This window comes from Spinacia oleracea, chromosome 6 (genome assembly GCF_020520425.1).
Source record: "Spinacia oleracea cultivar Varoflay chromosome 6, BTI_SOV_V1, whole genome shotgun sequence".
NCBI lineage: Eukaryota > Viridiplantae > Streptophyta > Magnoliopsida > Caryophyllales > Amaranthaceae > Spinacia > Spinacia oleracea.
In genome coordinates this window covers 122,909,040-122,921,607 of record NC_079492.1, presented here as the reverse complement: position 1 = coordinate 122,921,607, position 12,568 = coordinate 122,909,040, and the positions used below count along the sequence as shown (strand labels likewise).

Below are 12,568 nucleotides of genomic sequence, written 5' to 3'. Positions count from 1 at the left end.
AAGAGCCAAGGACTCCCAATTAGTTATTTTCAAAGCCGCCCGATTCAACCCATTAATCCACAACTTAGCTTTCCCACTCAAAGAGAACGGGAAAAGTATCTCCATGGTCTGCTCCGGAGTCAATCCCTTTTGCTTGATGGTGGAACAATATTGAATGAAGGACTGTATGTGAAGATTTGGATCTTCACCTGGTTCCCTACCATACTGGCGTCTCTCAATCATGCTAATCAATGCAGGCTCAATCTTGAAGGTCTCAGCTGCAATAGAAAGCATGATTGCCTTTGGTAGCACGGACAGACTTGGCTTAGAGTAGTCTGTAAGCCGTGGGGTAGGTGGCGGTAGTGGAGTTTCGTCACCCATCTCTATCTCTGAAACTGAATCTGTATCTGAAGGAAAAAGATCGCTAATATTATGATCAGAATCAGAGTAATTCCCACACTGTGCAATGAAAGTTCTTCGTCTACGAAAGGTTCTTTCGGGCTCAGGATCGAATGGAGTAAGATTACTAATCCTACGGTCCTGGGCATAGACAAAGACTACAAAACAATGTGAGATCCGATCTCAAGGAACGTGAGTTCCTTGAGTAGTAACAAACAATAATCTAGGATAAGCAATCAACAACAGAAAATAAAACCGTTTCCCCGGCAACGGCACCAAAATTTGACAGGCTAAAGTCGTATCACCTAATCAAAAATAACCTAAGTCCACTAGCTAGGTAGCAAGGGAAGTCAGGATCGAATCCACATGAAAACAGGCGTTCTTCCTACTATTAATTAATTAAACTAGACTATTGGGAACAAGAGTTGGTTGGTGATTTGTATGCTAAGACTACGAACGATAATTAAATAAGAATGAATCAATATATTAAGAAATCTAGGGCATAGGTTCACCAACAAATAATAATCCAGGACAATGAACAATTACGATAATCGACAAGTAATTAATTAGACTAAACATCAAATTGCATCTCTCGAATCTTAACTTGACATTGCATAACTACCACAATTAAACCTGCGCAAATCTAATTGTATAGTGAAATAAACCAATCAATAGGAATCAATTACACTGTCAACAATCATAACTATTCAATATCCATTCATATTAATCATGGATCCCCAAACCCTAGAAATTAAATTACTCAAGCATATTAATGATTAGCAAAGCAATTAACACGATTAGAAACATGATTATAGCAAAATAAAGGATTGAAATAAAGAACAATACCTAATTGAAGAACAATGGTAATGGAAAGCTTGAGTTTTTATTGAATTTGAAACTAAGTGTTTTGAACTAAATTAGAGAGAAAACAAAGCTAAGAGAAATAAACTAAGGGGCTAATACTAGAAAATAAGATAATAAGATGTTCAACTAAATTAACTAAGGGCTATATTTATAGTTTTGCCCAAAAACATTAAGGAAAACCGGAAAAACTAAGGCAAAACGCGTGCACAAGTAGCCCCAGGGTTGTCGTCGCCCGGTCAGGCGGCCAACCGCCCGACGGGCGACCAGCTCGAAATCCGCCCGACGGGCGCAGGGCTGCCCGGCGGGCGGAGGGAGAAACTTCTGAAACATCTGCACGCGCCCGGTCGGGCACCACTCGCCCGTCGGGCGGAGGGAGAACTTGTTGCTGCTGCTTTTGATGGGCGCCCGATGGGCACCGGGCGAAGACCCGCCCGTCGGGCGCCTGCTGCCTGCTGCTCCTTTCTGCTTGCTCGCCCGGTGGGCGAGGGGCAATCCACCGGGCGGAAGGCTAAGTGATCCGCCCTTCGTCCGCAACACCGAGTCTAACTTCCGGGGCTCGATCATGAACATCTAGGGCTCCCGTAAGCCGACAATAGTCGTCCCTAATCCCCTCGGGATCGTGTAGTGGCCTAAATCATCATGAAACGGGTCTAAAAAGACCAATTTCTCACTAAGTAGTCCTGAAACTCAAGGCACACTCAAATACACGGATTATTACTAAAATGGCTCCTAAGAGCTCATTTGACGCATAAAAGTACTAAGGGACGGGGGTGAAAACACTATATAAAACGCACATATCAAGTACCCACATATCCGTGTAAGGGAGAGTATAAGAAATTCGCATTACCAAAATAAAGAGTGTGTCAACTAAACGAACTTTACCAAAAAGGAATTTGTGTAACAATTAACGGAGGAAGTACTTGTTAGCATATTGCAAAATGTTTTCTTAAATGTGTACATTCTATACTATATGTTAAAATGCGTTTATATTACGGTATATCCGTCATGTGACACTCTGCTAAAGAGTTTCGTTATATGTCACATTCACATGCATACGCATAAAAAATTGAAACATTGCCATCGTAGGAGTTGCATAAAAAATTGAAACATGGCCATCGTAGGAATTGAACCCATGACCTCAAGTGCAATAATAAAGACTTAACCATCAACCTGAAAATGATTCTATAGTTTATAAGAAATAAACTAGGTTTTATGATTCTATTTTGCGACTGAAGATGACACTTGAATTTGGGTTTAGGATGACAATCGCTTGATAACGTCAACCTGATTGTAGTTTAGAGTGACATTTCTTGATGAGGTCAACATAAATTTGAGTTACGTTCACTTGATACATCAACTTGAGTTTAAGTTTGGCTATACAATCGACAATAATTTGATATGTTTGTTGACTACTTTCAGAGAGAATTTAAAGAGAATTTTACGAGTTATTAAAAATTATGAATTTGTGATCCTCGCCCCTGAAGAAGAGTAATATTTATAGGAGAATGAGACTCCTTTCTTGGATTTGATAGGTTTGGGCTTAGAACCATTTCGTGACTTTAGAGTTTTACCTGGTCCACTTGATTTTGATTTTTTTAAATCCAATATTATGGATTGACCCAAATATTTATGACCCAACTTGTGTTTGATTAATTTGGGTGTTTTACTTAGGTAGGCTGAAATAACAAAAATGGGCTAATAATTTGATTTCGACCCAAATTACTTAATTTAATTTAATTTAATTGTAACACACTAACAAATTTTCAGTGTCAATGGTGGCCCTATGTTTTCCTGATTATACCACGTACTCCGTATTTTCTTTCCAATTTTAGATACTTCGTACTTACTCCCCCGTCCCAAATTCATTCTTTACGCTTTTCGTTTCTAGTGTCTCATTTTAATATTTAAACCTAGAATCTTTCATTTTATATTGTAGCATTTAAGTTCCTAATATTCAGTCAAAAATCGTGTCAAGTTATTATTTCAACCAATAAAATCCATTGGCCCATTTTAATCATTAAACCTCTCACACTTTACTATTGGAACATTACATCTTTCTCATTTTTCCAATGTTAAATTTTTGATAAAAATGAAAATATTATCAATAAACGCAATTCGTATATTTTATTTAAAACAAAAAGAGAATCTTTATCTACATCAATTATTCGTTAAATTATATACATGATACCAAACGTAAAGAATAAAATGGACGGAGAGAATAGTTTTTTGCGTACATTTGTTTAGACCGTTCTTCCCTCTCTCTGAAGTCAATGACACATGAATGTCCAGGATGTTATCATAATCAAATCCTCGGTGTAAAATATTATTGGGCTTTGATCCGCTTTTTAAAATTTAGGTAGTGTTGTTTTTTGATGGATATTTTATCAAAACACAAAATTACCAATCTTCAAAACAGTTTCTTCGGGTCAATTAATTAATTAATGTTATAACATTTCCTCTACAAGACTAATAAAAGTTTTGTGTGAAGACTTCCTAATCAAATGAATTACCATATCAAATGTGTTCCCGGATCCACGGTTGAAGGTCCGTGACTCAACTATCCAACAAAATCCGGTCGGTCAACCCAACATTCCAGGGTACGTTTGGTATAAAAAAATTGCCTATGCACAGAACAACAGTCATACAAGCCAATACAGAGTCATTATCGTCTCCTGTCACCACCATTCCATCGTCGGTTAACACCGCCACGGCCACCACCACCACCATTACCACCACCACTACCACGCCAATTTTGGTGCCTACTTATTCTATCAGGGGGCGCATATCCCCTTTCCCTCTGCTCTGGGTAACTCCATCCATGCCCATGCCCATGCCCATGATGATGCTCAGGTGGATACCTTGATGGGCCAGGGCTATTCTCTGGACTCCATGATTCATATCCCTTGTGACTACCCGTCGGATAATCGTTCCTCTCCCATGTGGGGCCGCCGGTCATTGTCTGATTATATACATTTTGACTAACATGATTTGAGAAACGTGAATTGTGAGACTGAGACAAGCCTTGCCTAGCGTTATTATCTTCAGGCATCAGATACTGCTTTGAATGTGCATGTATTTGTGACTGTGAATGTGCAGGTGTTGGCCGGGAATATGAAGAGTTCATGGTTGGTGGATTTTGATTCACAACAGGGTCATAAAATGCGGGTTGATACTCGGGTATGTGAGTTTGACAAGGAAGGTGCTGAGGCAAAGATGTGATTACACCAGGTCCTGTTGATGGATACTGTGGCTGCAAACTGCAGCTATTCTGAGACCTATCTGAACTAATAACAGCAGTTGTTACTGTCATAGTATCCTGGACTCCCATCGCGCGCCGGGAAAATGGATTTTTTGCAGCCTCTGTTGATGTCCATCCATTCTGCAAATTTAAGTAAACCATACCATTTTAGCATCCAATCTCTAAATACAAGCTTAATCAAGAAAATTAGGCAAATTCAGGAACAATAATACACATTTAATCAATACAATAAATAGCTTGATTTCTACCTCCCCCCCACCCCCCAACTGTTGTAATGAACAGTACACCGCCAACATTATTTATAGCCAAGTGACAAACATTGATCCAAAATTTATCAAATAGTAATTGCTATTTAATTATCAGATTCTGTTTTTCGTTCTTTTTGGATTCAAGGAGCTGTTTGGCCGATGGGATAGGTGACTTTTATGTTAAATATGAACCATTAGGAATTTGCTGTCATCTTCCTGAAATATCAACTCCTACACCACCTACATCCTACGCTCCCAATTCCATGAGTTTTGGTCCTTAATAGCAAATATATATAATCTTATAAAAGAGAACATAACAAACGAGAACCAATTTCCTAAATTGAAGCAAAAAAAATGGGATAAGCGTGGTGTTCTTGACTAATTTTCTGAGCACTAAAAGAGCTAGGTGAAGGCTTATGGGTAAATTTGTCAGTAACAAGATGGAAATGACATTTAGAGGTAGACCAAAATTACCACTAAAAAATTGGCAAAATCCATTTGCAAAATAAAAGAAATGTGAGAGTTTAGCGATATAAGTACAACTTTCACGCACCGGCCCAGGATTGGTGGAAGGTGTCGGGGAGGGTAAAGAAACTTCAAATCTGCTTGGTGGGGTTGGAGATGGAAGAGAGACTTCAGCATTTCTGGTCGGAGTAGGAGTTGGCGAAGGAAGAGAAACTTCAACTTTCACTTCCTCTTGCTTCTCAGAAGCCCCGTTTAACAATGCTGCCCCTCCATTTGACTTGAGCAAGTCTAGAAGTTTTACAGTATCCTCACTTGAAAGCCCGCTTGCTTGACCCGAAGTCAGGGCAAAAACTAACTCTGGATTTTTCAGCAAAACTGCCAGGAGTTCAAGATCGGGCTCAGCTTGTGATAAAGTGGAAGGGTCAGCTGAGGGATTATGAGTTTCAGCTGAAGCAAGAGGCGAACACGGGCCATCAGCATCAGGTAACTGCTCAACGGGTATTTCTGGGGTTAAGGTGTCATCATAGTCCATCTCGACATCCCATGGCTCCTTCGGGTTTGGTGGTACATCTTCAAGTGTTGGATAAGTAGTTTCCTTTTCCCGATGGATACGGTTTCTCTGAACTTCTGTTTCCTTGCTGCTTTCTCCACTACCAATTTCAACTGCCAGATCAATTTCTGCAGGGATGGACAAACAATAGATCAACAATCCATACAGAAAACACAAGTTGGATATAGTTCCAAGTGTGTAAACCCAAAAATCACTCACAACAATGATTTTACATATCAAAACCGCAAAATCATCATATACCCCAAGAGGAAATAGTAACTGCAGCATAACCAAACAGGAAAGCAAATTGCGTTGCCTAATTGACCAAATAAAAACTCAACGTCTTTAGTTCTATTTTGCTGACTTGTTTGTACGTGTTGAGATGGTTGACTTTTTTTTACTAACGTATAAGTTTTGTTTTCTTCTCATGCAGAGCCATCACCCCCCCCCCCCCCCCCCATTATTCACGCCATTGTTATGCTACAGTTGACTTTTAATACACCTTTTCCGAGTTCGATATGAACTCCATTACCGCATATTCCTGCCCTGCACATGCTGTTGTTCCAAGCTACATCAATGATATACAACAGTTGTTCCAAGCTCATGCTTACAACATGTCATAGTCATCAGCGCAAATTACATAGTTTTTTTGACAGAGAACTGACAGTTTCATATCCACAGTGGTCACTTACTTGTTTACCGAACAAAAATCCGACCATCCAAAAATAGAAAACATCCATATTGGTAATGAGACTAAACCATGTAAATTGAATCTTCGACCACCCAAAGGTTGGCTTCTCAGAGGATTTATATGAAAACACCCCAGGAGATATGCCTAAGATCAATATTCAATACCAGGTCTTCATTTGCTGGCAAAAGACACTCCATGCCCTTCAGCTCAAACAACATGGCGGTAGTGGTACGCCAATCACCAAATTCTGGAATATAGGCACAAAATATTGAAGCTTAGGCCTCCGAGGCCATTAACAGCTCCTCAAAACAAAAGGCGTGAATCAAGAACATTCATAACATCATACCATCAACGATAATGCAACTTCTGATAAATATCAGAAATGAAACTTTCAAATCCAAGACGGCTGGCAACAAGGGAGTTTGAATATTTGATATAAACGGCATCAAACGGTCAACTGATCACCAGTTCTAATCTATTGCCTTTTAATGATCACTACTCTAGGGTAAAGACTAAAGAGGCGTTATTAACAAACAACAATAGTTACATGATATTTATTCTCTGTAAAAACAACATTCAAACTGTTTTTACTTCTGCAGTTCAATCTCCATTATCAAGTAATATTACAAGCAATAAGGACATCAGTCATTATCCCTTGCATCCTAAGTAAGAATGGGGATCAGCATCATGTGAGCGGTACCATGAATACAACACACACCAATTTACGCATTCATGCACATGCAGATGCACTCCAAATCGTCCCATTGTAAATAAGAATATCTCTACCTTAAGAGATTTTGAGAATGCCACTTTTGTAACAATTAATATAATCCTCTCTGGAAAATGTAATCAAATCTTATTTCCTACTTGCGCTATGGAGGTCTTCAAGTCTCTAGGAGCTCTACTATGGACCCCTAAAATTCTACTGGCCTTCATGTCAAAACTTACAACAATTAGTGAACTTTGTTTTAGTTTAGCAAAAGGAAATTGCATATGAAATACAGGAAAGTAGGCACCAATAATCTCTGATTGAACTTGCTTCCATTCTATTTCCTCTGCCATTGTCGTTTTTAGGAAGCCCACAAGAAAATAAGAACCTTGCTATAAAAATAGACTTGTTCATCAAAAGGTTAATCCAACATTGAGGGGGCAGTTTTACACCATGCAAATGGTATTTAGGGTTTTTACATCAAACAGTCAAAACATGATGAACTTATAATATTGTTTTCTCGTCAACAATAATTTTAAGACGAATTATGGAGTATGTAATAGCATTCTTCATACACCGTAACGCAGGGAAAATTTTGATAAATTAATGGTAAATTTCAATGCTCTTTAAAGCAAATGAAGCGGATAAACATAGACATTTGTCCCTTGCAAAGTATATTGTTAGTATATCTTTCACCAAGCAACCGCGCCAAACAGAAATCAAGGTGAATGTTAGAATTGCAACTACAAACGAGTGAGGGCATCAGAGGTTATGCCATTCTACAATTCCGAGCTTAAGTTTCAGAAGGGGGAAAAAACTTAGTCAATAACTCTTTGCCCTGATTATGTTCTATACAATATATACAGAACCGCAACTAAATTAAGGAAAATCTATTATTTCACAGGACATTTGCCTTCGATTTTATAGCGGGCATTGGTGGGGGGTGGGGGGAATCGTAAAACCGTTGCTTGTCATCTAAAAGAATTTCCCACATGACCAATATTGTGATCCTTATTTCCTTTAATTGAAGAAATAAACAGTTATTGTCCAATACTGAGTGCCCTTTAAGAGCAATAATCTGAAAAGGAAATAAAGGAATCCAACAAACACTTGAAGAAACTGTACCTGGGGGTGCCCACCAAGGGATTTGAACCCTCCGGCACTTGTCCATCAAAGATTCCTTCTGATCAAAAGCTGGCTTCTGATCAGAAAGACAATCCATCTGTTTAATAATACTCTTTGGAGGAAGCAACCTTGCCTTTTTCTGCGCTTCAAGCTTAGGTCGAAGGTAAGCTTCTGATGCTGAAAGCAAATCATTAGTGAGTAAAGAAGGTTTCCTGGGACCTTCTGTTTTCCTTTTGTTGCTCTGCATAAATTGCGCACGCATTTTTGCCTTTTGGATTTCATCAGCAGTAATTGGACGCCTTTGATTGGCAGGAACTGCTTTTATAGACTGGCTGTTACTAACTGCTTTTTGGCCTGGTTGTTCAACAAGCTGAACCTTTCTGCGTTCTTTATTATCTGTAAATAGCTAAGGAATGTGTAAGATCTTCTAGATAGTACCTATGCTTAACTGGAATGGCTACTCAAGATATTGGAAAATTATTCAGCTACATCAAGACAGGATTCATATAGTCAACTCTACAGTCCACATATTTTTTATAACACTGCTGTGAGCAAATAAATAAGAAGTCAAGGATACGAGACGCCGTTGTCCCTAAGAGCCTCTTATTAGAATCATCCGAAGATGCTGTGAGCAGCTTCATTGCTTCTAGAGTTTCCACTTTCCTGACAACCACCATAAATCAGAACTGTCAATCTATGAAAAGTAAGGCCGACTAACAAAATGAATTTAAGTGGAAATCCATAATCACCTGATATCGTCTGGGCCTACGTATGAGGTAACTAGCATGTCATCCTGTGAAACAAGAAATAAGCCATAAACATGTTATGTAAGTACATTAACCTTCAAAGCAAGTAATAATTTGAAATTACATTCTACTCACAGAATTATCTACAGAAGACTGCCAGGAAAAATCTCCAACAATTTCGCCAATCCTGAACATAATTCACGTTCCACGTTATAGAAGGGAAAAGGCAATATGAAACAACTGATTGTTTTAGGCTATGCAGGAAACATGCCTTCGGGTTAGGTCTATCTCTTGCTCACCGGCAGCTCTAATGCCATTAGGTTTCTTTGAAGCTTGGATTTTGACAAACATTTTGCTCCACTTTGACAAGAGAATTCTTGCCCTGTTTGAGATGTCTGGTCTTCAAATCAGATTAATAAGAATTGCAAAGAAAGGGAAGCAGTGAAAAAAAAATATCTAAAGTACACCAAAGAAAAAACAGAGCAGATTCTTATGGAGGTCACAAAAGTTCAGATGTTAAACACGAGATATACAATGATATATATGAACATCAACGATGAATTATGTCAATTATCTGTCCCATTCACTGAATGACAAGCTTCCACTTGGAATTATTTTTTTTGTACAAAAAAACGATAGTTAATTCAATAGAATTGTGAGAAACGTAATATTCCATAAATACTAGGTGTGATTGTAGCCTTGTCATAACCCATAATACACGCGAACAAAAAAGTATCAGTACCCACTACCCAGAGCCCCAACACCCAACCTTGTTACCAGATTCTGGGCATCAAAAACTTACCCCATAAAAGTACTGACCGCTATAATTTGGAAGATCAACACATTGTTCATGGGCAACCATCATCATTAAAAAAGAAATACACTAAGTAATCACCATGTTCATATAAGAATTTGATGTTGATACCCACTTATGCTGCCTTCAGACACACTATAATGCATTTTGCATGAATTCAGAATCTATTAGATGCAATATGAGCTTCAATCATTAGGAAGAAAGCGAGTACAAACCTCGTACTCGGTAGAATCGCAATTTGTTGACACCTTGGAGTAACGCCGACATGTGAGCAGGAAGTGCTTTATTCAAGGGTAAATGACAAAAAACCTACATAATAGCCAAAACATCATAGCAGATTAGTTTAACCCCTAACATGAAACCAAAAAGGTCTGCAGCGACATAAATTTAGACCTTGAGAGCAGCAGAAATAACACTTGTTTGTTCTTCACTAGCAGCTTGACTCAACCAAGTAGCTAGAATCATGACACCACCTTTGATCAAAAACCTACAGCCATACAGAAAAGAAGCCGAGTCACTAAAGAACTATGAAAGTCACAAAAAACGGAAGTAGATGTTGGTTGACAAGCAATTACCAACTCAAGATTGTAGGATTTTCTATCTGCAAGATCCACTCCATCAATTTCACCTGACCAGAAAAGGTTTCTTCTTTACACATAGAACTGAAAATATTATCAACAAAATGTCTTTCAGACTCGCCTAGTCCTGGCAAGACTTCATCCTGGTTTGAACAAGAAGGTGCTTCCTCGACATTAGAAGGACCAACAGAGCTTAATGGAGCAGTTTCAATGGGGAGCATAAGGTCAGACTCAGCAGGTACGCCATCTTGTAATTCCTTATTACCACTTGCCCTAATCGCTCTTTCTCTAGATAACCGTGTCAATTTCCTCACCCTGGACCGCTGACTGGCAAAATACTCCCTCACCTATCACAAGCCAGTTCAAATTACACATTGTTTCATCTAAAGAATGCAGCACACTTAATGCCAATATAAGTTCTATCAGACGATACCTGTGTGACTGTTAGACCAAAAAGAGCGCCAATCTCACGAGATTCCTTTTTACTGATTGCATCTTTCATAGAAAAAACTGCTTGCATATATTTTGCAGCCTTCGGATTTAACAAATCTCTAGGCTTCTTCCCTGTAAATTCATCAAAAAAAAATATTTACAGTTAGCTTAAACTTCAAACACAGTTGCAACACTACGAAGGAAAAGTGGGTCGATGATCACAGATAAAAATTTACGTCATACAGCTCTTTCATCAAACAAGAACTCAGAAAAATACACTCAATGAACAAGTGTTCGAGACAATACGAATACAGAACAGTTACACTACAACCAATTACGTGCAAAACAAAAAAATCCAAGAACCCAAGTAAATATATTCACCAAACTTACCAATATTTATAGATAGAGCACCAGCTGCCTGCCAAACACATACAAGAAAATAAAACTAACATGAGAAATCGATACAAATCTAGAAATGAGGTAAAATAAACCCAACAACGCAACTTCCTAGGGTTCATAAATTTCCCCTAAAGTTGAAAACCCAACAAGTTACATTTAAAGGAGAGAGAAAGATAACCATTTCTTGAGAGAGAGGGTTAACGCCGGTGAGTTTGCACTGAGTGACGACGATATTGCGGAGTTGATCGATCTGTGTATGGAAAAGCTGCTTCTGTGAATCCATTCCCTTCTGGAACGAGTCTATGGAGCTTCCAATTTCAATTTCTGAAGGATAATCCTTCAAAAGATCCATAATTAACCGATTTGGGGGGGAAATTGGGGAAATTGTTAGTTAAATTTTGCTCTGAGCTTAAACTTGATAGATTGAAGACATCGAATTTGTCGATTGGAAAAAAAAAATTAGGGTTTTTGGTCGCCTATTTTAGGAAGAGAGCAATTTCTCTCTCTGTGCGTTTATTTCGTTGGAATGTAAACACGATGACACAATCACTTCAAGCCTCGAGCCCTCGAGCGGTTGCTAGGCAGAAAGGATTAGGTAAGAGACGGTGCAGTGGTGCACGAAACTCGCATGATACATTAAAGGGTGCCTAGCTGCGCGCTATTTACATTTTTTTTTTTTTTTGAATCAAAGGAAAGGCTTTCGAAGGACGATTAGATATTGGCCCACGCGATGTTCCGGCGTTTATATGTAGTTATTTTTATAGTAAACTTGTTAAAGTTGATATGTAAAAAGTGTACATAGACTAATGTAACAACGTATTACACACTAACATTTGATTTTTATATACTAGTAAAAAAAATTGGTTAAAGTTAATGTATGAATAGTGTAAAAGTCAAATTGTTGCAAGTATTTAAGAACATAGGGAGTAGCAAATAAAAACTGTACTCTGTAAAAATTAAGGAGAGAATAAAGAGATTACAAATTTAAGGGAGAGAAACTTAAGGGATTGAGACTTTTTATAGATTACGAAAGAGAGAATTTAAGGATTTCAAATTTTAAATGGTTGAACATTATTTCAAATTTGTTGTTGACTTTTGGCTATCACATTACAAATTTCTTACATGTACTAAAATATGAAAGATTTTATGCATTAGTTGCATTGTAATTCCTTATTTGCAATATGGCATTAGATAATCGGTTATTAGCATTATTGCAATTTGTTGTGAAATACAGAGAAAACAAAGGAGAAAGTGGGAGAGAAAAACTGTGTGTATTATTCCATAAACAATGGGGTATATATACATACATT

At 38.1% G+C, this 12,568-nt stretch overlaps 1 protein-coding gene across 1 annotated transcript; it reads right to left on the bottom strand.

The window, feature by feature from the left end:
- Nucleotides 1-3,639: 3,639 nt before the first annotated feature.
- Nucleotides 3,640-11,886, bottom strand: LOC110788855 (homeobox protein LUMINIDEPENDENS). Its single transcript, XM_021993492.2, has 13 exons — nt 11,437-11,886; nt 11,250-11,277; nt 10,861-10,991; nt 10,425-10,774; nt 10,243-10,336; nt 10,065-10,158; nt 9,307-9,430; nt 9,171-9,222; nt 9,039-9,082; nt 8,867-8,952; nt 8,290-8,685; nt 5,303-5,892; nt 3,640-4,621 (listed from the first exon to the last, which is right to left on the bottom strand). Exons 1-13 carry the CDS (start codon nt 11,608-11,610, stop codon nt 3,905-3,907), a joined length of 2,880 nt encoding a protein of 959 aa, XP_021849184.1. The 5' UTR covers nt 11,611-11,886; the 3' UTR covers nt 3,640-3,904.
- Between the last annotated feature and the right edge of the window lie 682 nt (nt 11,887-12,568).